At 39.9% G+C, this 26,199-nt stretch overlaps 1 protein-coding gene across 1 annotated transcript in view; it reads left to right on the plus strand.

The window, feature by feature from the left end:
• The window catches only part of COL3A1 (collagen type III alpha 1 chain), a 67,205-nt gene that overhangs the window by 11,839 nt on the left and 29,167 nt on the right, over window positions 1-26,199 (plus strand). Inside the window, exons 2-13 of the mRNA XM_074967761.1 lie at window positions 9,951-10,159; window positions 13,264-13,311; window positions 13,994-14,110; window positions 16,668-16,739; window positions 20,511-20,573; window positions 21,202-21,255; window positions 22,611-22,664; window positions 24,137-24,190; window positions 24,363-24,416; window positions 25,097-25,150; window positions 25,771-25,815; window positions 26,079-26,132. Coding sequence (XP_074823862.1) covers window positions 9,951-10,159; window positions 13,264-13,311; window positions 13,994-14,110; window positions 16,668-16,739; window positions 20,511-20,573; window positions 21,202-21,255; window positions 22,611-22,664; window positions 24,137-24,190; window positions 24,363-24,416; window positions 25,097-25,150; window positions 25,771-25,815; window positions 26,079-26,132 — 878 coding nt within the window. The remainder of the gene's footprint in view (window positions 1-9,950; window positions 10,160-13,263; window positions 13,312-13,993; window positions 14,111-16,667; window positions 16,740-20,510; window positions 20,574-21,201; window positions 21,256-22,610; window positions 22,665-24,136; window positions 24,191-24,362; window positions 24,417-25,096; window positions 25,151-25,770; window positions 25,816-26,078; window positions 26,133-26,199) is intronic.

Here is a 26,199-nt window from a genome sequence, read left to right on the forward strand (position 1 = left end):
ACCTAGTCTTGCATACATAGCTAAACGAGCATCAGACATTTTATTAAGAACATCACTTATGAATGTTAAAATGCAAGAATGACTGGATGACATAAAAAGGCTAGATTAAATACAGTGAGGTAGACACAATTGTTTTAAACCACATTACCACTGAGACAAACAAGATCATTAGTTTACTTAATACAAAGAACAAGATTTACTATTCCTAATCCAAACACAACTGAAAAAGGTAATGAAAGTGCCAATAATCTGAGGATTTGTCTACACTTAATGGGGGAGTGACCCGCAGTGATCGATGCATCGGCAGTCGATTTAGTGGATCTAGTGAAGACCCGCCAAATCGACCACAGATCACTCTCCCGTCGACTCCTGTGCTCCACCTGAACAAGAAGCGCAAGGGGAGTCAATGGGAGAGTGTCTCCACTCGACATAGCATAGTGTGGACCCCGCTGTAAGTAGATCGATCTCCCTCCATAGTGTAGACAAGGCCTGAGCATAAGAATGAAGGCATTCTAAATTTTACTGAGCAACAAATTGTAATCTGGTGATTATAAAACACATCTTGAGTTTCTAACAAACAAAAGAGTAACGATAGCTTAAACTGCAAACATTTGCACTGATTGAAGGCTTGAAAGGGAAAAGAGACAGATGGGGTGGATCTCAAAAGGGAGAATGTTAGTTCCATGATATGCAATTCTTTCCACTGAGCAAATAGATGTCCTTTGGTTTCTATTGTGCATTGTCATGGAAGTGGGATGCTGTGTGCATCTTCTCACTGGGATAAGATCCCATCTCAAACTCATGAGGGTATAGCAGCATTATTAGCACTATTTTGTACTACTCCCCCTCCTCACTGTGCACCTCTGTTGTGGGGTGAGGGGCTAGGACAGCAGCTGGCAGGGGATCCATCAGCATAGGGCTAAATAGAACCATTTTGGAAGAGTCCAGAGAGTAACGGGAAGGCACTGGCCCTCCATCCAAATGTCCAGGCTTTGTGTGGGTGTCCTAAGATACCCCTCCCCTTCCCCCCCGATCTCAAGACAACTGTATGCTTAGAGAAATTAGCCCCTTTCCCACTCCATGTAGTGGCTAACAGCCTCCCTCCTGTTCCAATGGGATTCTCTAAGGAAAGACCACAAGATGAACCTAATTGATTTTCCTAGTCTGTGTGTGGGGTTCCTTTGTATGAGGATGACCTGGACCTAAATCAGCTAATAATGTTTACTAGTAAGCTGACATCAGAACTTATTGCTCTGGAAATCATAACTGTGTTGTAAAAAGAATATTTTTCCTTTAGGTGTGGAATAATGGGCAGGCACAGATGGACTCTTTAGTCATCAAGCAGATGTCGCCTTGATGTAATTATCCTTACTAGCTGAGAGAAAGGGAAGAGAAATACCAGTTGTAGGCCCTGTCCTGCAGTCCTCCTTCAGGCTACATGCTTGTAGGATCACAATTCATTGATGATAGAATTGCTTATAAATGGCAACTTTATGTATTAGAGGGTTGGGTTTTCCACCCATATTATACCAGCTAATCATTAATTTAGGACTAGCTTCTGCCACACTTACTCTTATTAAGTTGTACCTTACTCTGTGAAAACTCCAATTGAAGCCAATGGGACCACTTACAGAATTATGATACTGCTCAGTGTTGTGAGGATGGAAAAGTCTGATCCTAAATTAATGAGTAACCGGAACAATACGAAAAACAATGGAAAAATGACTATTTATAACATCAACTTATATCAATTTTCTGAAAACATCATCTCTTTCCACTCTCAGAAATTGCTCCTCTAATTAACTGTGTGCAATTCCTAGCGCTTCACTATCTAAATGCTTGAAAATGGCCTAATCCTGGACCTCATTGGTAGGAAGAATCTTCCTTGGCCAGCAGGGAGGGGGGAAGAGGGAAAAAGCTGGGAAGCAACCATCCATATTTTCCCCCTTTTCCAATCCCAACCCTCTGTCTCACCTGTTTCTCTGTGCTGGAACAGTGTGTTGCAGGGTAACTCCCACATAACTTCTACTCACAGTGACGTGGTCGGGGATATGTGTTGTCTCCTGTCTGTAGATGGTTTGCAGATCTCCTTCTTACTCTTCCCTACTGGGATGACTCCCCTTAGGACTGCTTAACAGGGTGCATAGCCAATTTATGCAGCGTGCTTAGACTTACTTGCATAGGATTAGGCCCTCAATTCTTTATTCTTCTCACAACAAAAACTGATTTCAGTGAACTCCTATATGTGAACTGTCAGAAGGCCTATCTTTACTATTGCAAATGTTAATGTGTATCTGTATGCCACACATCCTACAGAGTTCAAAAACATGCTAACCTCTTAGCCCCTTCCAAAATCCCAGCCTAAGTGAATTGCCCGAAGTCGCACAGACAGTTTGTGGCAGAATCTACAACTCCTAACTCCCAATCCTATGCTTTAAACAATTCCCCTCTATGAAGTACATCCCTACTGTTTATAGCATGTCCGCTTGTATACATGGGAGAATATGGCTTATCAAAATGGATTAAATTAGTTCTAGAAGATGACCATTTGAGGGCAATTAAAGTTGAGATAATGTCTGTAGGTCTTTTGTTAAAAAAAAAATCCCATCTAGTTAAAATATTTCTCTGCTTATTTCTCCATCTCTAGTTATAAGTCCTATGAAACAGAAAGTGTTTCAGACTTCTCCTGTACTTAGCACTTATCTAATTGCACAAAGTTCAAAACAGCTCAAAAATTTTTGGCCTAGCAAGCCAATGAGTTCATTATGAGTGCCCATTTGTTTCCATTACTGATCTTAGCATGGAATGAGCATGTTTGCTTTTCTTATAAACATCATCGTCATAACCGTCCAAGAGTCCATACCATTTGCTACAAGGTACGCATTTTGGCATTCTGCTTTTTTGTTCAGTAAGTGGAAAGGAATGCTGTTTCAAAAGCTGGGATGGTAAAACTTGTTAATGTTCCCATAAATCTATTCCAGAACATAGAGGAACTACAAAATCTTCCCTTTATATTAAACAACTTCTTTCCTTTCTACTTTATCCACATTTTCAATCAATGTTGTTTTACATTGAGGAAATACCTAAAAAATAGAGCATTTTAAAAGAATTATAAAAGCAATGTTAGAATTAGCTACTTTAAGTAGCGTGTAGATTAGATTTAGGTTTAGTGACCCAAAATAGGTGAGAAATAAGAAAACATATATTACAAACACTTAAGGGGAGATTTCAAAAGCATCTGAGGGCCCTGACCCAAAGGCCATTGAAGTCATTGGAAAGACTCTCCTTGACTTCAGTGGGGTTTGGATCAAGCCCAAGGAATTTAGGAGCAAATGTCCCATTGAAAGTCAAAGGGTCTTGTACTCCTAAATCCCTTAGGTGCTATTAAAATCTTCCCTCACCCACTTTATGGCCTCAGTCTAACTCCCCTTAAAATAGTAGGAAAGGTTCCTATTGACTTCAGTGAGCTTTGGATCAGACCCTAACAGAACAGACTTTTTCAATTTAGTTTCCCCACCCACAATTGAAAGCCCTTATGTAACGTACTGGCTTTTGTGTACATGGATGACTGCCCTCTACAAGTATATCTTCACTGCAAAAAAAAAAAAAAGTGTGTGTTCTTAACTTGGGTTTACTGACCTACCTTAGCTAACTCCGGTTAAATCAGCTGTGATTACATAGCAACTCATCTTTTCACTCAGGTCAGCAGCTTGTGCTAAAGCCTACAGGGGAACCTGGAGCTGAACTGGGATGGATGGAATCACACCAGCTCAGATGTTCTTGGTTTTCTCACCCTCTATTAGCTGGTCTGAAAACAAATTATAAATCCTGCTACTAATGCAGCTACTGGAGATTTCACTTCATCCAAAGAGGAGAAAGTCTGTGGTTTTGGAGAATAAATGTAGATCTTTCCCCCCCTTTCATATTTTTGTGGTTAGCTGAGGATCAGAGTGTCTGAGTAAACGTAAAGCAAAAAATGACAACATGACAGGCCAGTTCCTGAGGCCATTGAATTCAATAACAAAATTCCCCAGTCCTCAGAGAAATCAGGATTATATCCCGTGTCACAGCTGTCCTCTCTCCACAAGAGGATGTCCAGATATGCTTTCCTACTGTAGTTATCTGAACCCATCCATATATCAGCCAGATTGGATCCTTTCAGAGCAACATGAAGTATTTCCTGTCAACACTGCCTGGTCTGCCTCCACCCTGCTGCTAGCCTGGTTAGCAAATAGGAATTTTGGACTCCAGCTCAGAATCAATGTATGAGACAGGATAACACGTTGTGATTTCAGTGCTGGGGGAAAGCCTAGGTACTGCAAAGCATAGAAATCTTTAAGATCTGAACACTTAGGAAATGTTGCACAAAAACTCTGAAGGTACATACATTTTACAACAGAAAACTATTTCTATTTTGTAAAATGTCTTGCAGATGTTCAAGGATTTATTATTTATTTACACAATTGCTGGCAAGCCATCATAGTCATTCTCAAAGAACTGAAACTGTTTAAAGCCATTACAACTAGTGCTTTGAGAACTGGGATCAGATTTGATATTGGCTATTTGTTCTTGATACTTTATGAAATCTTAGTCTTTATATATACAAGTAAAAACCAGCAAGAATATCTGGTTAAGACAAATATTTGACTATTTCAGCCACAAGTTTAAAACTAGACGAGTCAGCCTTTTTCATATTCTTATTATTTTTATGTATCGCTTGTGAATGTTTTAGCACAGATCAGCTTTCCAGACTATTCTGGAGCTGTCTTTTAGTCTTTATGTGTAATGGATGATGCATTATGTCATAGCATGCTGACACACAGATCTACATCTGAGTATCCCTGGGGTGTCTTGAACAGGCTAAATCAACCCAGATGTAATTTTCCTCTGGAAAACCTATTTAATACTTTCATTCTGCCAAAAGCCTCAAAGATTTGTTCTGAGGTTCTTTCAGCTTATTTCTTAACTGATTTAATGAAATCCAGAAAGTTAGAAGCAAGTACAAAAGTCATCATAGCCAGATGTCTGTGTGCTCTATTCTTCTTTCTGTTAAATCATGCCATCTACTGTAAAATAAAAGAATGACAATGTTACAAGACTCTAGTGAAATCAGGTTTATTTATTACCATTAAATTATCTCAGTCATTTTATAAGACAATTGAAATTCCTTTGATTTTCATTGATACAATTTAATTTCATGGAGGAAAAAATGAAAACCATGTTTTACTAATTATGAAAAATTGTGTTTTGGGACAAGTCCCTATTTTGTGGAAGCTGTTGAGCATAGCTGATTTGGAAATGGGAATTTTTCCACCAATAGTGATAGGCTATGCTAACTATGGGCCCTATCCTGCTCTCCACTGGAGCTGTGCCATTAAGTTCAATGGGAACGGGAGCAGGCCTTATAAATTTCTGAGACGAAAGTAGCAACATAATGTTGATGTAATAGGATTTGAGAAAACCTGGAACTGTGAAAATGTGAATCCTTGCACTTAACTTCCTGGAGAATATGAAAGTGATATTCTTGAGCAAGTGTAGTTAAAGACAAGCAGCAGTTGGTAAAAAGCAGACAAATAGAGGTATTTGGAGCTGAAAATCTCAACCTTAAAAAGGTGAAGTCAACAAAGACATTTTAAAATGCTTAGTTTTATATTTTATATATATAAAAGTGTGTGCATGCATGTATATATGCTCATGCACAAATATGTACACATTTATACACTCACAATGGTGCACATGCACTCATCAGCACAATGTCCTTTAGCTATGGATAATGATATTTTTATTAAACAGTCCTGGGTGAATTATGGTTTGCCCTGGGCAGTGAACTAGAGTAAGAGAAAGGGCCCATTCCCTTCCCACAGCAAGGTGGCATAGGAAGCAGATACTATAGCTACAGAGACAGGAGGTACAAAGATGGGGTGAACAGCTCTGGAAGGGAGTATGCCCCTGCTCTCTATGCCCACCAGGCTATGCTGTGGGGCAGATCTGGCTATCCCTTTTAAAGAGTATAGCAAGATCTGCTCTTCACTCTGCTCTCCCTGGTGCCTGGGGTGGGGAGGGGGAAATTATGCCTCATTTGGGCATTGTTCCTCCAGATAGCACACACGTGCACACACACGCATCAGACAGTGACCCACCTGCTTGACCTCAGGAGCACTTAGCAGAGGCAACCCTGAGCCCCTTTGCATGAGTCATTAGTAATACTGTAGAATGGCTTTCATTACAGAATGCTACTCTTCTTGATTTTAGAATACACATTAACCCTTGCCTAGCGATGAAATGTTGTCAGCCAGTCGTCTTCTGAGAAAGCAATGAGTTCACCATTGCCCACTGGCAAATGTTTTGTTTTTTTCATTAACGACCAATTATGAATGAGCTCATTTATCAAAACATTTCTTATGGAAACATTCAGCAATTATCTAAGAGAATACCAGTTTTTCCCCCCCTTGTGGCTGACTGTAATGTCCTGACAGAATTGGCTCCTACAATGTTAGATGTGGGAATCCAGGCAGCCATTTTAGAAGCTTGGAACAAAAAAACTTCTTTAGCTACATATAATGCTCAAAGGAGCTGTTTAAAACTAAAGCAAAGGGGCCATCTTGGATTTCTTCTGTGAGACAAGAGAATTCAAGCAATTGCTTTACTTTTTTGTTTTATTTCAGGGATTTTGCGAGGTAGGGCTCAGGTCGCTTTAAATTCAGTCAACAAAATGCCTAAGTGGGGAGGGCCGGAGCGGGTTGGGGGGGAGAGCTGGTGGTATCTGATGAAGTAGGCACATCTAACAGACAATGGACAGGGCAATGTACAGAAACAGAGGTTGAACATCCCTGATGCTCAGGCATAGGTTTCACTAGGAAAAGTAAAACTGGGAAGAAAAGGAGCTACTGAGCTGGGGGAGGTGGAGGTAATAACCAGCTCATGAAATGATGTAGCTGTCAGTAAATAACAATGTAAGACTCAATATAATTTAACTTCCACCCTGAAATAACAGATGAAGAATGCCCCCGGCCAGAGAGTAGCCCCGGTACCATGTTCATGGTAGCCCAAATAATAATCTGAAAATTTTCACTCCTTCCTAAGCAGAGAAGCATCCCACATGAACATCCTTCCAACTAGGGCTTATCATGGTCCAAAGTGGGGGGAGGGCTTCACTCCCTTAGCCACCTTGTTCGCTTGGTTCATCTGGCATCTCGACTGTTCTTAGCCAAGAAAAGAAGTAATATCTATCACCAGATGAGAACAGTTGATTGGTGTGAAGAGACTGGGAGCTCCTGCTCAACCACAAGGAAGCACTCTTCTGCAGGGCACAGGAACACTACTGATGCTCTGATCAGGATCTCACTTGACTTGGAATATTTGCCAGGCACATAAGATACTCAGGTCCTTGATCAATGCTATTATTAGTGCTTAAAGTCCTAATGATAGCAATAATAAGAGTTTTTGCCTCAATAACCCCATTGCCACTACAAAAAAAAAATCATGACCTTACCTTTGCCTTAATATTTATGTTTGATAAATGCTTCCAGTTTGCATCTGTCTTTATCTGTCATTAGTAAGGATCATGACTGCAGGAAGAACTTGCATTGTATCAATGCCGTCACTTAAAAAATAATATAACTGTGCTTGAATCCTGCTTTACTGTGAGCCCAAGGGGATTCAGATGGAAATCTGTAACGTTACTGTTGAATCAAAACCATCTACTCCAGCCTTTGTAGCTTCTTGCAACATCTGACGACTTGTGGACAGTTCTGAAATATATTCTATATAGAGGCAATTCTGTTTGATGCTATTTGCTTGCAACAATGGGATTTGAGACCAAGCTCCTCAGCACTAAGAGCATGAGTTTCTGCACCACTTGAGCTAAAGGATCAAGGTAAATTTTTTAAAAGTCCAATTTTCGGAAGTGACTTGGGCACTAAGAGCCTAAGGCCTATTGACTTTCAGTGAAACTTAGGCTCCTATGAAAAACACAAAGAGCAGCTAAGGCAGGGTTCAGGTGGTAGCTCCTTATTCAACCAGCCCAGAAGATTTTGGTTCCTTCCTACAAACCCCATCCTCTGAAGTTAGCAGCACAGCCTGCAAGTGACACTGTGTACCTGAAAAAACAGTGCACTGCTTTGTGTATTAAAGCAGACAAGAGGGAAGCAAGAGGAGAGGAACTTCATGGCTGACAAAGGAGAGAGATCAGGATGGTAGTAAGGGAGGGGAAGGCAGTAAGACATCTGGAGGGGTTAGGGAGAGAAAGAAGAGTTGGTGGAGGACATTGGGGGGAAAGGGAGGTGGACAGATGGAGGCAGGAAGACTAGACGGATAAGAGGGAGTGAAATGGGGAGGGACCAGTCATAGGAGAATGCAGATGAGAAAGAGACCAGGAGTGTCAGTCAATAGAAGGCAAGGAGACTAAGAGGAGAAGCCATGGGAATGGGGGCGAGAGTGAGAAAGCAGAAGGAATGTAGGGTAGAAAGAAACTATGGAGATAAGAATAAGAGGGAGGAAGACAGACATCAAGGAAGATGAAGGGAGTTATGGGAGTGGCAAAAATGCACTGGAGGGAAAGAGAAACTCCAGGCGGGAACTGGAGGGAGGAGAAACAGATCAAGGTGGGTGGGCAGTAATTGAGAACAGAGAGTACACTGGGATGCAAGCCAGGATGGAGAGGTATGGGGGAAAGAGAGAGGGAAGATGGGGTAGGAATAGAAGTTGACATAAACTCTGGCTCAGTCTTTCACTCAATGAGTAGGACCACTCCGACATTTGATGCTATTCTAAGTTGTCCATGTGACATCAGTGATACTTCAAGGGCACACCTATGAAATATATGTTTAAAAATATATCTGGAGTCCTTATCAAATCTATTGAGAAAGTAGCATAAGAGGGTGATGAATACTGGTAAAGTTATGTAGACAACACACACTTTTTGTATTGATGAACATTTAAAATGGTCATGTGGGGTTAGTTTGGATTTATGATAAATGTAGTGCTAAGTAAGTACGGAAAGTTGTTATTGAAAACAGTGGTTCTAAGGCAAAAGCAGACAGGCCTTTGCTGTAACAATACTTGAGGGCAACCATTACAGCAAATAAATAAAATTAAATACCTGACAGGGATTTCCAGCTGGGTTTTCTATGTTGTTGACAGAATATTATGACTAAAGCTATGTGCATAATTTGTAACCAATAATCTCTCCAGATACTACAATTACAGGGATTGTATGAATGCACAGACAGATAATTAACTTATTTTTGTATTTGTGAAATGGCTTAATTTGGAAAGATTGTAAATGACATGAACAGTTTTTAAAGCAAGAAACTCCATTTTTAAAGCGAAAATGTACCTTGTTTTTTTCCATACACAAACTTTCCTGGAACTAAAGAAAGTTTCACTTATTTGCTACAGTGAAGATGGATATTCATTTTAAAAACTCTCCTGAACCCAACCTGTCAAGTGCGTCCCAGTGTGTGGACTGTATGTCATTTTCAATGTGTGTGGAGACTAGAGATTTTTTCTTTTTACTGCAGATCTTTAGGTATGCATGTGTGCGCACATGCACTAAAGTGAATAGTTTAACACTTTGGACACACTCTCCTATTTATTGGTGCTGTGGCGCTCTATTGCAGATTATACAATCATTCTGCCCAGGGGACCTGATCCAAGGGCTACTGAAGTCAATAGACTCTGAATGGCTTCAGTTGGTTTTGGATTAGGCCCATAGAGCTTCCACTGATGTCAGTGGGATTATCACCTGCAGATCCAGAGCAGACTTTGCATTTCCCAAAAATGAGCTTTAGGGTGGTTGGAGGAGAGGAGAATTTGGCCCCTTGTCATTAATTAGACATGTTTAAAACAAAACCTCCAGTTTTCATTTTCATTTTCAAAATCCCATTTGAAGTATTATTGAGCATTGGTGGTTGCTACACATCTTACATTTTCTTTCATTCCTTTTCCAGTTTTAGGGGCATGTACACATCTTGGGCAAGTATATGCTGACAGGGATGTTTGGAAACCAGAACCATGCCAAATCTGTGTGTGTGACTCAGGAGCTGTTCTCTGTGATGACATCATCTGTGATGATCAGGAATTAGACTGTCCCAACCCAGAGATTCCATTTGGAGAGTGTTGCCCTGTTTGTCCACAGCTAACGTCACCTCCTGAAAGAGTAAGTGTAAACCGTTTATTTGAGACATGAATTGTCCTTAATCCACATTTACCCAAATCATTTGTCCATCCATACAATTATGTACTTTAAGTACTCTTTATTCAGCCTAAAGCCTTTAATATCTGATAACTGTTAAGGATGGGCAAACCACTTTGGATGAAATCAGAACTAACCGAAACCTTCACTAAAACTTAACCAAGCCTTTAATAAAGTTCAAAAATCCCTTTCCCCCTTTACTTTTCATTTTCTTGGATCTCTGTATTTCCTGATCCTAGCAGAGGATTGGAACCAGAAATGATGATAAAGTACAGTGGAAATGTTGTTGTTGCCATATATTCCATCCACTGAAAGCAAGAAGTCCCAGTAACCTCATAAGAAAGTTTTTTTTTTCACAAGAATTCTTGCTTAATTTTACAAACTCAGAAGGTTCTGATCAGAGGCAACCCATGCCTGCCAATAGTGGGGGGGGGGGCGGAGTGAGGGCAGCCAACTTCAGCACTGTTACAAGTATGCTTAGTCTATGTGAGCATGCTCAGTACAAGCCAAACAGCAAATCTGGGGAGGAGGGGCCGACCCTGCCTGCTCCCGCTCCCACGAATCCCCTCTAGTTCTGATCAACTTCAGAGAAGGAACGAAATGGTAGGTGCTTATTAGTAATAAAGCAGAGCCACAAAATTTGGGCTGTAACTTTCCCAAAGTTCAATGTTGTTAGGATCCAGAGTTCAGGTTCAACACATTCTAACAACACTTGCCAGATACAAAGCTCAGATCCAGATCTTAGATCCAGACTGAAATCTTCACAGCATGTGGTGATGTTCAGATGCAGGGCTTTGATCCAGGCCCATTTCTCTGTCACTTGAATCAAACAAAACTTCAGAATCTTTTGAGTTAACCACCAATAATGTGATGCACAGAAGTTCTGCAAACAACCTACTTTTGACGTAATGCTCAGTTTACATGCATGAAATCAAACACAGCCTAAGTGTTCAAACTAACTAAACTAAGCACTGTTTATAGCACCATGTGCCAGCAATGCCCCTCTGCCATGTACATTGATCACACTGGACAGTCTCTATGTAAAAGAATAAATGGACACAAATCAGATGTCAAGAATTATAACATTCAAAAACCAGTTGGAGAACACTTCAATCTCTCTGGTCACTCGATTACAGACCTAAAAGTGGCAATACTAGAACAAAAAAACTTCAAAAACAGACTCCAACGAGAGACTGCTGAATTGGAATTAATTTGCAAACTGGATACAATTAACTTAGGCTTGAATAGAGACTGGGAGTGGATGGGTCATTACGCAAAGTAAAACTATTTCCCCATGTTTATTCCCCACCCCCACCGTTCCTCAGACGTTCTTGTCAACTGCTGGAAATGGCCCTCCTTGATTATCACTACAAAATGTTTCCCCCCACCCCCGATCTCCTGCTGGTAATAACTCTCCTGAAGTGATCACTCTGGTTACAGTGTGTATGGTAACACCCATTGTTTCATGTTCTCTTTGTATATAAATCTCCCCGCTGTATTTTCCACTGAATGCATCTGATGAAGTGAGCTGTAGCTCACGAAAGCTTATGCTCAAATAAATTTGTTAGTCTCTAAGGTGCCACAAGTACTCCTTTTCTTTTTGCGTATACAGACTAACATGGCTGCTACTCTGAAACACGTAAATACTGTAGGCCTAATTTGCTACTCACACCAATTTTACATCATTGTACAGTAACTCCATTTTCTTTAGTACTGCTGTTACTGATTTACTAGTGTAAATGAGAGGTCAGTCAGGCCCTACCTATTTAACTTATCATTAACCCATATTTAGAAGACAACATTATTTAAAAGCAGAAACAACAACAATTTAATCGGCTTGGGTTGATAAATTTAATAGTTTTGCAGGTTTTTATTACAATCAGTAACAATTGTATAGGAACTCATCCTAAATTTCTGGCTCAAGAAAAACTCCTGCTGAATGCAATAAAGTATTTTCTGGGTAGCAATTAAAGGAATGGGCCCTTAAATTAGTAAAATTAATTAATTATGGAGGGTTGTGCATACATAACATTTGGATGTTCATTTTAGATTAGCGTCCCAAGGCAAGCGGAGAAAGAAAGAAGACAAAGATTACTTTAATATATAGGGATATATTATGACCTGGCTTAAAACCTTATAACTCCATGAAAGCAAGTGGGTTTTCACAAGGGTGTGAATGAGGGCAGAAAGTGTCTTATGCAGACATTTCATTGAACTTTATCATGAGATTTCCTCTGATTCCAAGTTTGGACTGTCTTAAAATGACTAAAGAATGGCTGGCTCCAGCAATTACACAGCTTTCTATTTCTCACCATGAGTTCTTCTTTGACTCCACTGGTGGAAGCTTGTGGTTTTTGTGCTGAAGCTCCTAGGTTTGGGCCCTACTTGATTAGCTCTGTGGCTTCAGACCATAAGGGAGATGTAGGAGGCTCCCATCAACCCCCTTTCTGCACTATACATGAGTCATAAGGCTACTGTGGGTCAGGATTGGGCATAATGAAACTTCACTCTGTAAAGTCTAAGATTCAGATCAATATCCACTGCTACAGTTAGAAATAGCACTAACAAAGAGTCCTATAATCAGCATCTGAGGACGTTAAGGGTCACTGATAATTATGTGTTGAAAATCAAATAAATACTTTTTTTCTGGGAAATGAGGCTGAAAAGATTTGTCTCAATTATTGATATGTGAATTTAATGGATTGGAAAGGAAACACGAAATATATTCCCAATGCATCTCCATAGTGAAAGCACATAGGGTGAAATCCTGGCCTCACTGCAGTCAATGGCAAAGCTCCCATTGACGTCAGTAGGTCAGGCTTTCACCCACAGCACCTGTGTCAAGAATAGTCACTGTATGTCACACTATTGATGCTCTGTGATGATGCAACTTAATTTGGCAGTAGAAACATAGTTTTAAATGTTGATGTGGAAATGACCAATTTAGTTTAGAACAGCTATATTTCCATTGTTGTTTAAATGGCTTTTCCTACCTGCTAAATATGCTGCACTTTATCTATACTTCTTGGTTTGATTCCTTTGTATGTTTTATTGTTTTGTTTTTCTAGCCTACTAGTCCTCCCAATGGTGTTGTCCGAGGCCCCAAGGGAGACCCGGTAAGTGATATCAGATTCTTCAAATAAATTTAAAATCACAAAGGGCCAAATCCTGCAAAGTGCTGTGTGTCTCATGCAAGCTGGTGAGAAACCTCAACTCACATTGATGTCTTCGTCATGAAGGATTGGGCCCTAAGATTATTGGACTCTGTTGGCCAAAATCTGCTCATCATGTAAATTCAGGATAATGCCATTAGCTTCAGTGGAGTTACTCCGGATTTATTCCAGTAAAACAGAGAGGAGAAAGGAAAATTTGGCCCAAGGTGCATATAAATTTGTAATCTTTTTAAGAAAGTTTCTGCACAGTAGAAAGAATTCTTCTGTGTTTCATTAACAGTGTTCCTTTTTATACTGAGCCGTCGATCTATTTTTGAATATTTGTAGCATGTACAAGCCAGTCACTACAATCAGGCTCAACAGGCAAAAATGTTTTTCCTTGTATGTATTTTTGTACTTCCTCTTCTCTTTCTACTTATTTGAACTGTAAACTGTATTTATATTTAATAGAAAAAAATCTCTTTTACAATGTACACTATCAGCTATTCATGTACCCATCCATATGGGACCAGATCTTACATCTGTTAACTTCAGCATGGTCAGGATTTGGTCCGTAGTGCACCGGATAGCAACATATTGAAAGACAAATACAAATATTAACTCTTGTGTATTTTAAACTTTCTAGGGTTCTCCTGGAACTCCTGGCAGACCTGGAACACCTGGCTCCCCTGGACAACCAGGCAGTCCCGGCTCTCCTGGCCAGCCTGGAGTCTGTCAGTCATGTCCCTCTATAAATGGAGGAGTAAGTCATAATTATTACATTTAGCTCTGAAGGTGTTGCTTATAAGCTCTAAGATGAAACTGTCACCCACCCTGCATGTGGGGTGAAATATACTTATTCCACTGTGCACCCTACCTGCGTCATGGGTCTCTGTGCAGCAGGAAGGCTAGCCTGAGTAGTGCTGATACTTCTATTTGACATGGATGGGCTCTACAGATGGGTAGGGAGTGGAAAAATCTTGATTATTCTTTCTACCCTCAAAACACCAGCCAGCATAGATGAGCGGGCACTGTTAGCCCAAAACAGATTAACTATGGTCTACACAGACCAGAAGATCCCACCCCCTCCTGCACCTATCATCGAGTGATTTATTAAGATGGAGGCAAAATAAAATGTAACACACAAATATTTATTATGCCACTAGTCAGTAAACTAGACAAGGACCCCCTTCAGACAATAAACAACATAAGCAAGACACACTTGGTTGTTAACAGTTACCAGGGCGTGAAGCTCAGAGTCCTTAAACCCCCTTAACCTATGGATGTAAAACATAGGAAAACCACAATGGGTATTACAATACCATATCCTGAAGACAGGGACACAATGACAAAAACTCAGGATACTGACAGGGAGAGTGGTTAAAATCAGGGGCACTGTACACCAAACAGGAACTCAAGAACTGGGTATTCTTCTCCCTCTGGACAGGTCCTCCGGGCAGGTCTTCTCCCTCTTGGGAAGATCTTCTCCCTCAAATAGGTCTTCAGTGCTTGCCCACGCGGTCTCTGCTTGACCTCGTAGTCCAGTGCAAGTATGTGCTCACTAATGGTGGGTAGCAGTTGAGTGCAAGTATGTTAATAGAGACCAAGAATCCAAAGTCCTATGAGTCCTGGTCCCTCTGGGGCCCCTGGCAGCTAGCTGAACTGTGTGGGACACTGGCTGCCACTCAGATGGACAGCCCTGAGTGACAGGCGTGCCACTCACTAAATAACCTGCTGTTGCTAGGCAGATTATGGTTGCCATTCTAGCTGCCCTGACCTTTTCCTGCCTTAATTTGAAAAAGGCTGAAAGGGCACTAAATCCTCTGAGGAGAAGGGTATCCAAGATGGAGGCTTAGCTGTCCTTTTACAAATCCAAGATGGACATTACATAAAACAGGTCAGAAACAGATTTTACCTAACATTTCCCCTCCTTGAAGATGTTACTGATTTACAAATAACTGTCTTCACACCTGTATCACTCAAGCGACAGGTACTCTGGAGAATCTAGACTTGTTAGCCATCTTTCAAAGCTTTAACTTTACCCATCCTATCACCATGAAAACAAGGATAAGGGTAAGACCTTGAATAATCAAAATAACCGCAAAAGGATGCAGCAAAATGTGCCAGGCCTGGGACAACTCTGTGGAAGTGGCAAACAGAGTTTCCCGCCAATGGACAAGACTTGAACTTTTTACCTCTCCTTTTAATCTGTGCAGTGGAGTGATGCACTGATATCAGTAAACTCTTGCCCTCCTTTTCCAGGTCTTTTACTAAGGCTTCTAATTCTGGATGCTGTATTAATTGCTGTTGTACATCAATGTTGATCCCTATGTTTGTAGGATCAACATGTCTATACAGCTGATAGTGATGGTTTGCACATTTAACTTCTCAGATGTAAGCATAACATCACATCCTTGTACAACAAGTGCAAAACATAGATAGAGATTCATATTTGGATAATTTTCAACAGGGTAAAAGAAGTTCACAAGGAACTTCCTACAAAAACTTCTTATGCACAAACAATTAATGTTGATCACAACGACCTGAGACTGGCTGCCTCAGTGGGGTTCCAGATTATAATGACACTTGCCTTGATTGCTATTAAGGCAGATATGGGGTCCTTGATAGACCTCTGTGGAACATATGTATCCATGTTCCTCCTCCCAGACACATGCATCTAGATTGACAGAGTGATATTCCTCTTGCTCTCTGAGTGCCCACTTAGGGATATCTATGGGTGTCATTATGGTATTATTAACTATTATTCCCAAGGGGATCGGGGATATACCCAATTAGTGCTGGCATTAGCAATAGTTAAGAAGTGAGCCATGATTTCTCTTGAGTCTGGATTATAAACAAAATCCACCTTCCTTTGACCTCTATGGAAAAGTCTCCTATTGACTTCAGTGGCGGTTGGACTAGGTCAATAGAGGTGTGGTTTCAAGAGGAAACTTGGGAACAAGCTCAAAAGGAGTGACCCATGCTCTGTTAAGATGTTACCTGATAACTTGTCTGGGGATAAGAGAAGAGAGAATGGAAAAGGGCAGTTGGTTCCTCACATCAGGCAGATCTATAGTACAGTACAGGGTCAGCTGTATAGGCAGCTAAAGTAATTCTGACCACCAGGCTGGGCACAAAGGAAGATGCTGTATGGGCTTCCATTTGGGATGACTTTTGAAACATGGAGAATTGTAAGTGTTAGAACATTGCGAAACAGCTTATATACATGAGTTATTTCCCATACAGTGTGCCATATGAAGTCTGTATGTTGCCTGATTTGATTTATAATGGACTCTCTTGTTTTGATCTCTCTGTTGCAGAATTTTTCTCCTCAGTATGACTCCTATGATACCAAGGCTGGTGGTGGTGGACCCATATATCCACATACTATTGTAAGATAGTAACCTTTTCTCTTTCCCTTTTTTAAGAGCACTTTTTCCTTTTGTAGATTGTATCTTTGATATTTATGCCTTTCCTATTGAACAAATAAGGTTATTTATTGAACTGCTGACTGCAAATGGAATAAAGTTTAAGGAAGAGTTTGTCCTGGAAGTATCATTCTAGGGTGACTCCAAATGGATAGATTATATGAAACTGCGTCACTTGATCCTTTACCAATTTTTCTCTTCATCTCTCCATCCCATTTCTGGATCTTTACTCTCTGCCCTTCCGCCCAGCTGATTCTCTCTCACACATACCTCTTTCCTTATTTTCATCTCTTCTTTCTATATTCTCCTCGCCTTTGTTCCCTGCCTCTTCCATTTTCTACCTCTCATTATGCTTCCACTAACTGCTTTTCTTTCCTCCACCCTGAATGCTTTTATCTCTCCCTCCCCCTTCTTCTTTCTGACAGCATTCAAGACCATTCATGCTCAATGTAATCCTCTATCCCAGTTTGTATTTCCACAGTTCAAATATTGCTCTATGGCAAACCAATATATTCCTTTCATTTTCTTCCTTTCATCCCAGATGCAGCCAGAGCATCCGACTGTGATCTTTCCTACCCACAGCACTTCAGCCTATGCACTCAGGATGCTGAATCTGCCCATTAGGCCTGGCACAAACTTTTCAGTTTTTTTTTTAATTAGATCAAACACACATTGGATGAAACAATCATATTCATGAGTTATTTCCTCCATAAAGTTCATCTAGAAAACATATCTGCTTAATTTTCTCTGTATGTACTAGGTTTGTAAGGTCATTCATCACAGCTAACATGGAGTGTTCTTACAAGAGTGATATTCCATTGATAGATACAAGTGCCTTCTGACAGAGTCATGGAATACTGTGCAATCTCTAATGGACATTGTGAACTATTATCTGAAATTGGTTGCTGCTTCATTGGCTACAATCATTATTTCCCAGTCTACATAACAAGGATTGTATGTCACATGCTGTACCATACGAAAGCAGCACCAAACAAACATGTTATTTCTCTGTTTTCCATCAGATCATCATATTGAATGAATGGTAGACTTCTTTTTACTGAACTGCAGTTCATTATTTTCTCAGTTTTGTTTTCTCTCATTTGTTTCTACCTCACTCATTCGTTCATTCATTCATTTTCAGTTCCTTACAGATTTTACTCATAGCTTGTCATATCGTATCATCTACATTCTGCTGCTTGGCTTCCTAACATGAGATGTGCTGAACCACACAGATAACAGAGATACATTTCAGTTCAATAAACATGGTTGCTACACTGTATTTTGGCTTTTATATTAAAGATACTTAGATTTCTTATATATGGTTCACTGGACACGGGGCATGTTTTTAACATGATTGAATAGCCTACATCCTTTGCTGTCTGTTTTTGCCATACTGTGTCCTGTCAAATTGTTTTACACTGCATCATAGAATAAACTGATGTGATGTGAATAATAGACACATCTAAATGTGCTATTCTGTGATGTATTATAAATCTCAACAACATTTGATTTTTGTTTTACTAAATTCTTGCTGTTAATTCAGGTAAATACCTAATCCAAATAGTTGGAATGGCTAATGGACTTATCTTTAGCGCAAATATATTTTCCTTATAGGAAATATGACTGGTATTTCATTATCCACACATCTCTCCACCATTGTTATTACAATGTCTTTTCACTGCATGTAAAGACACTGTTGATCTTTTAACTTTACATGTCAATTTCTCCTCATTGGCTTTCATTTCTCTTACATAATAACTGTTCACTTACTGTTTCTCTGAACCAACCATAATTTACAGCTAAACAATTCCCATTTATTCACAGTTTGGAGACACTGCTAACAAGCAAATGCCATTCTTAACTATGGATTTATTTCCTCAGTGTGTACTTTGAAAAATAACATGTTTTGTTCAGTTTGTAGCCACGCATGGACGCAGCACCAATCCAATTTCCTTTCATGTTAAATTAGTTCTAATAATCACACATATGATGATACAAGCAAGTAGACTGACACAGTTCTAAGCCATTAGGTATACTTTCTGATTGAGACGAAACTTCTACTGTGATTTTCTTTATCAAATCTGGACAAATATGTGAAATAGTATTTATAGTGGTTGGATTAATCTACTGTAGTGAAAATGACATTGATGTGAAATATATTCCCTGTGTTGTAAATCATGGAATATTACCTGTTCTGGGAAATATATTATCTATGCTGTAAGTCATGGAACATATTTCCTCTGCTGTGGAATGTATTATCTATTCTGTACGTCGTGGAATATTTTTCCTCTGCTATATAATATAGAATCCATGCTGTAAAGCATGGAATATATTTCCTATGCTGTGGAATATATTACTTCTGTTGTAACTCAGATACACCCACTGTATTGACTATACCACATCACCTAAAGCTTCACTGAAGACTTTTTTTTATCTGAATAGTTGAATGCAGGTCTAGCAAAACATAAGCAAAGCTTGCAGGTTTTTCCTCATGTTGTTCCATTGCTGCATGCTTCCTTGTTTGTTGCTACTTAACCTATAGGTATTTAACATGCAATATTAACATACTTGTAAATCTTAAAATTTTCTGGGACAAATTTTGCTGTTACTTGCACCCATTTAAATCTGAAATAACTCCACTGAGTTCACAAGAGTTATTTCATACGAAGAGCAGAATGTAGTCCACTATGTCCTTTGACTACCCCGGATGTCATTTAATTTTTATGGTGTAGTATTGTACCACTTAAGAAAATCAGTGCATTGGCGAACATTCATGAATCCCTACCAAGTATCAGAAATAGAAAATTAAACAGTTAGCAGTCCGAAGAGGTGTACAGGGGAGAAACCTTTTCACAGCATGAAGGTTATGTTGCCGAAGCACATCCTGCCCTAATGGATTGTACATGTGCATGTAATACCAAGCATACAGAGAGACGAAATTAGCATCTAACAAATGCTGATTTTACTCTCAAATTAGTTATAGAAATCCAAAAGTGGCACAGGTAGAATAACCTGTGGGTTTACTGGCACCATTTGGCTCCGCCATACTGGGGCCTGGGTTAAGGCGCCATCTTGGACATAACTGTGTCCAGACTAATAGAACTCATTTGCGTTGAGGAGATGAGGTGCTTGGGTCCATTAAGGAAGCTGATACTCTTTTACCCTAGGAATATTCCTTGCAGCAGATTTATGAAATGTCCTTGGTATTTGCCTTAGAGCAAGTGGTTTATCCTTCATTTTAGCGGGACACAAAGCAATATAACAACATCCTTTGGTGGTTTAAATGTCTAGAGGAAAGAAATATTAACCTGGAGTAAAAGGGTGGAATCAGAAGGACCCCCTTCTGAGTCAGTTTAGTCAGAGCCTGTATTGTATGACTGCAGTATGCCACTGCAAAACACCAAACAAATTTGACTTAAGTCTTTCCTGGAGAGACTGTAAATGCTGGAGATTATGAGCCACAATCAAAACACACTGCATAGTCATACAGTAAAAGTACATTCTCTTTCTGCTGGTTTTCTCTAAGATACTAAGGTTAAAATTTGTTACAGTCCTCTCATTGCTGATAGGAAATTTTCCACCATTTTTACTCTATTTCATTGCAGACTTCTGCTCTACAGCAATAGGCATCCATACTGAACTGTCTTTTATTGTCATTCCTGTCTATGGTTATGATCCTAATAAGGATTATAAATAGATTTTGATGTAATGACTATTTTTATATATACTTTTTAGAGTGGTTTAGGAGCCCCCGGCCCACCTGGCCTGCCTGGCCCAGCTGGTCAACCAGGCCCACCCGTAAGTAAAATTCAACCTTGCTATGTACATCTTGCCCCCTGAAATATACAGCCCCTATTCTCTCTCCTTGAATTTGGGTACGTTTTCAACCAACAAATCTAGATGCTGAGAATTTTATGAATATGTTGTGTTCTTTTATTGGTCTGTAATATCTCAGGAACAAATGATTCAATACCAGATTCTGCCCTTACTTAGACCCCATGCATTCCCACTGAAATCAGTGGAATTATATGGCATGTAAATCAACATAGACTATGACCCTTAAAGATGCCTACATTCCAATTTTACTTATGGTCCACTGATAATGCTCCAGCCTCTTAATTCATACATACATTTAACAGCCCTAGTCATCTAAAGTGAATCTGGAAATTCCAGTGCATGTCCAGCAATATGCTATGGGCTTTGGATTTTTTAATATGAATCTCCATTTAATGGAGTAGTTTCAATCCATATTGCACAGGGGCTTATTTCAATTGATTATTTGATCCTGTCAGTTTGTTTCCCTCTGGTTGTTCAGTAATTGTTCTGGGTGAATTATTTATTAGGATTATGAGAGTATTGCAATATGTAGCAACCTCCTGGGGAAAAAAAAACAGTAATTTCTCAGCTGTGTTCTTCTACATATTAGGGTACTCATGGATACCAAGGTTCCCCTGGTGAGCCTGGACAACCTGGCCCTTCTGTAAGTATCACTCTACATTACTATTCGCTTAAAAGTCATGCTCTTGCAGGCTTTCCATAGGCATATGCCCACCTTGCCTGAGTAAGGATGTTAGGATTGATCCCTTAAGAAATGAATTCGTAGAAGGAATATAGTCTATGCAACCTTTTAAAAAAAGAAACAAGTCACACCAGACTTTTCAATAGAATGGTAATAATCCATATGAATACATGTGGCAAAAAATTACTTCACTTTGGGTCTGATCCAAACCCCATTGAAGTCAAATGTAATCCTTCCATTGACTTCAATGGGCTTTGGATCAGGCCTTATGAAAGGAAGACCCACAGAGAAGCAATTTTTTCTGTACTTATTCACTATGGACCAAATTCAGTTCCATGGTGCACTAACCATTAGGGATGAGCAGTATTTGCTGCAAATACTGCTCACGAAAATAGAGAGAATTTTGGAAACCCTTATAAATTAAACCCATTGCAAATTCTCCTTTTCTTTGCTGATCAAATTCCTCTCCTATTTGGCTGAGATTTATCCATTGGTTCACACATTCAGATACGAATTTCTCATTTCACTCCTGTGGGCTCATCAAAGTGACTGGAACTTTATTAAACAATCTATGACATTTAGCTGGTTACTGCTTTTCATAAGCCTACCACAAATAGTAACAGGAAGAACATATCTGTGATGCATTTAACATTTATGGAATAATTTAAACCCACGTCAGCTGAATACTAGATAGGACAAAAACCTAGGCAGAATTGAACAGAGGTATAAAAATAGTGATTGCATAAATGGTGCTGCTGGTAAATCCTGTTGATTTCAATGGAACTATGCCAATATACACCTAAGGATCTGGCCCAATAATACTTTTAATTCCCAAAACTGAAAGTCTCCCTGTTCCACTGAGTATAGGCATTAAGCAGTAAACTATGTGAGGGTTTAGGGATGGAATTAACCCTGCTATCTATGGGTTGCCTGTGTACCTGCAATGCATTCCCTCCTTGGCCACTGTTCCAACTCATGGGCAGCAGGTTTCTGATTCCTGGATCTACATAGTCACAAATTATGGCCTTCTAGTCCAATTCTGCCCTGCTTTCAAACCCTTCTGCAGCTACTGATTTGGAGCCATATAGAGGCCCACTCTGTGGAGTGCAGTTAGTCAAATGCCCCCTTGCCCACCACTGTCATGAGATGCAGCATGCCTTAGGCCAGACCTCCCCACTGGGTGGATTTAACCCTGAATGACTGCCCACTGTATTTACCAAAGCTCTGTATTGCAGCTGTGCGAATATTTCGTGACATTTTAATACAACTGTTATTTGTGCATGATGGAAGGAAATTCATCTTTATTTTGTTTTCAGGGACCTCCAGGACCCCCAGGATTAGTAGGCCCAGCTGGTTCCTCAGGAAAAGATGTAAGTTCAATATTACTGTATATAATGGAGGAGGATCAAAATTACTGTGTGGTGTTATTAAAGCAGTGTCCCTTGGTACCACTCTGTTTAAGTATCTTTCAGGCTATCACATGTAATCCCTTGATTTGTGGATTTCATAATATGTCTGTAAAAATTTGCTCTCGGTTAAAACTTGGTATGAAATGTCTCCATTCCAGAGGCGTTGTGACAATCTCCAGCCCCTTATAAAACATATCGCAAATAATATGTATTAGTGAGGTCAGGACTAAGTGGCTGACTTGGCAGTTGCTCTGAATTTCTTTGCATTGGCCAGTTTTAGTTGTAAACCATAGTTTAGTTTACCATTTGTGTGTTAACAACTTAGAGCAGGGATCGGCAACCTTCAGCACGTGGCCCGCCGAGGGGTTTGTTTACCTGCCACGTCCTCAGGTTCAGCCGATCGTGGCTCCCACTGGCCGCAGTTCGCCACTCCAGGCCAATGGGGGCTGTGGGGAGCAGTGGCCAGCACATCCCTCGGCCCGCGCCGCTTTCCACAGCCCCCATTGGCCTGGAGCAGCAAACCGCGGCCAGTGGAAACCACAATCGGCTGAATCTGTGGACTTGGCAGGTAGACAAACCGGCCCGGCCCACCAGGGGGCTTACTCTGGTAGGCCGGGGGCCAAAGGTTGCCAATTCCTGGCTTAGGGTGTCTGTGCTTCTATTGTAGTTCCAAGCTTTTATGTTTGTTTGGGTGGGTTGATCATTTCCCCTGAGTGTGCTACAGAGATGAATTGATTTTTTTTTCTAGATCCCAATATACAGTCCTTCATATTTGTCACCTCTATTTTATGCAAAGATCTTACAAACTTGACACCTAGCACTGAACTCATTAAGGGCCTGATCGAAAGCCCAGTGCAGTCAATGGATGACTCCCATTAAGTTCAATGGGGTTTGGATCAGGCCATAAATCAGGCAGTGATAAAGATAGGATAGAGCCTACTTTTGATATGTGCCTGAAATCTTGTTCTGAGCCACATTAACTTTGAATCTTTGGGAAATGGGTTCTATGGTCATGAAAGACCAAGTTTTGGCTCACAAAACAAAATAGACTATTTTGCATGGCTATCATACAGAGAGACACAATCAGTCAATAAAACTCTTTGTCCCTTTTGACTGTTTCTCCATGTGTGGTAAAAGAGGCATCACAAGGCTTCTGTGATGCCATCATTTCTACCAAGAATAGCCTGGCTAACTCTGGAACTTACTCCATGATAAGAATGGATCATGAGCTGTGATGATGGGCTTCTAATGTAAAGACAGAATTGTGCTATGAGACAGATTTCACCCTGGTATAAACTGATGTGACCCCCTCCACCCATTCATGTAAATGAGAGTTGCACCAGTTTATTCCAAGGTGTGTTTAGTCCTGTATTACTAGTTCTTTGCCAAAAACTGAAGTAACAACAGAGCAAAACCATTTATTCTGTCCATAGGGAGAACCTGGAAGACCAGGCAGACCTGGAGAGCGTGGATTACCTGGACCTGCGGTAAGAAAGAGCCCCCAAGAGAGCTCTTCTGAATGAAAAACCAACTTGTTGATTTTGCATTTTGTTAACTATACCACCAGACTGACTATGCTACTTAATATGTATTAGTTTCTGTGCTTCATTACTCCACCGTATTTGTAATTTACATATTCTTCTATGCTTATATGTTTAGGGCCACAAAGGACCCCCTGGTATGCCTGGATTCAATGGAATGAAAGGTCACAGAGTAAGTATTATTGTAAGGTTATTTTTGAGTGAATTACTCTAACTGAATCATTATGCAACAGGCACAAGCACTCCCTTTTGCAGAACTTTTGGAAAGTTCAGATCTGAACTCCACAACTGGCTCTTCTCTCAGTAATGGGCCTTTTGAAAATCTAAAACCCTGGCCATGAACACCCTATACTTTGGGAAAGTTCTGATCTGGATTCAAAATGTGTCCCTTTGTCCCATCTCTGCTTTTCTCTGCTTATTTTGATTTACCATTAATACTGACAAAAATTAATTACCTGGATGTATTCTTAACTACGAGCCAAATTTTGATCCCTGTATTTACATTGTTGAGAAGTTACCCAAATGAGCAGTCCTATGGAAATAAATGGGACTACTTGTGGCACTAAATACTCATCTGTCTAATAAGGAGTTCATAGTCTATTTCTAAGCATGCACTGATCATCTTTTGCATTTTTATGTTCCTGAAACATTTTACAACAGGATTTGTTAAAACTATTTTGATTTTCTGTTGTATTACTGTTTGAACCAATATAAGCCATCTTCCTACAATGTAAGATGTGTTAGCTTTTCAGGTTTAAAAAAAAAAGGATGCACTTGAAGTTCAATATTGATCAAGGATTATCATGTTTTCAAGAGTACAAATGAAATGTACATTATTTTTGGTTCCCTTAGGGCTTTGATGGAAGAGATGGTGCCAAAGGTGATAGTGGTGCTCCTGGTCTGAAGGTAAAGTGATTTTGTTGCAGCCTCTAGAAAGTATGTAATTTTACTCTGAATCAATAACAAAACTGTATTTTGTGTATTTGCTTCTGTAAAACCACTTACGCTTTTTAAGTCCTGGCTAATCATGTCCATATAAATAATCAGTTACTCTAGGGGAGTTTGTTGTCTGCAATTGCAGCACATCTCATATGATTTTATAACAGTAACAGAGAAAAGATAGAGATTCCCATGTCTGAATAGTCTGTTCAACTTCATTACTTTAAAAAGATGCTTTACTGATACACTTCAGACCCAGTTCACCTCTGTGTTACTCCAGCTTAATGCCAGAGTAACTCAATTGATTTTAATGGAATTACAGCCATGTAGAACTGAAGTAACACAATGATGGATTGGGCCCCAACCCTTTCTGTTTTAATATTTTGTGCCTGAGGTTGTTGAGACGTCTCAATCCCCATTGACTTCAGTAGAAGTTGAAGAAACTGAATACCTCATAGAAGGTGTTTAGCATCTCAGAGGATTGGGACCTTGCTTGTTACTGTGTGTCATCCCTACAGGAGATCACTAATGAAATATGGTAATAAAGATTAATGCTGTCAAAACATGATATTCTCTTTATATAACAGGGTGAAAATGGTCTTCCTGGAGAAAATGGATCACCTGGGCCAATGGTAATTTTTTTTCATTATCATTTAATTGGAAGTTACAGTAACTGATACTTTTTCTGCTTAGTATTTCTTACTATGTTCCGCTCTCTTCTGACTTTATTTCTTAAGAGCTTGATTCTGCCACCCTTCACACACACTGGGTACTACTTACCCATGCAGACAGCCCCACTGAAACATTTCGAAGCAAAATTGTTTTTCTTCTTGTTGTTTGTTACCTGGTATCTTTGGAAATCCATTTCCCAAATTAATAATCGTATGTTCTTTAGGGTCCAAGAGGTCCAGCTGGTGAAAGAGGGAGACCAGGATCTCCTGGTTCTGCTGTAAGTAATTGGAACAAAACTACAGGATTGCTATTATTTCTGTTGCACGACCCAACAGGTGTACATC

The sequence above is a fragment of the Natator depressus genome, chromosome 11 (genome assembly GCF_965152275.1).
Source record: "Natator depressus isolate rNatDep1 chromosome 11, rNatDep2.hap1, whole genome shotgun sequence".
NCBI lineage: Eukaryota > Metazoa > Chordata > Testudines > Cheloniidae > Natator > Natator depressus.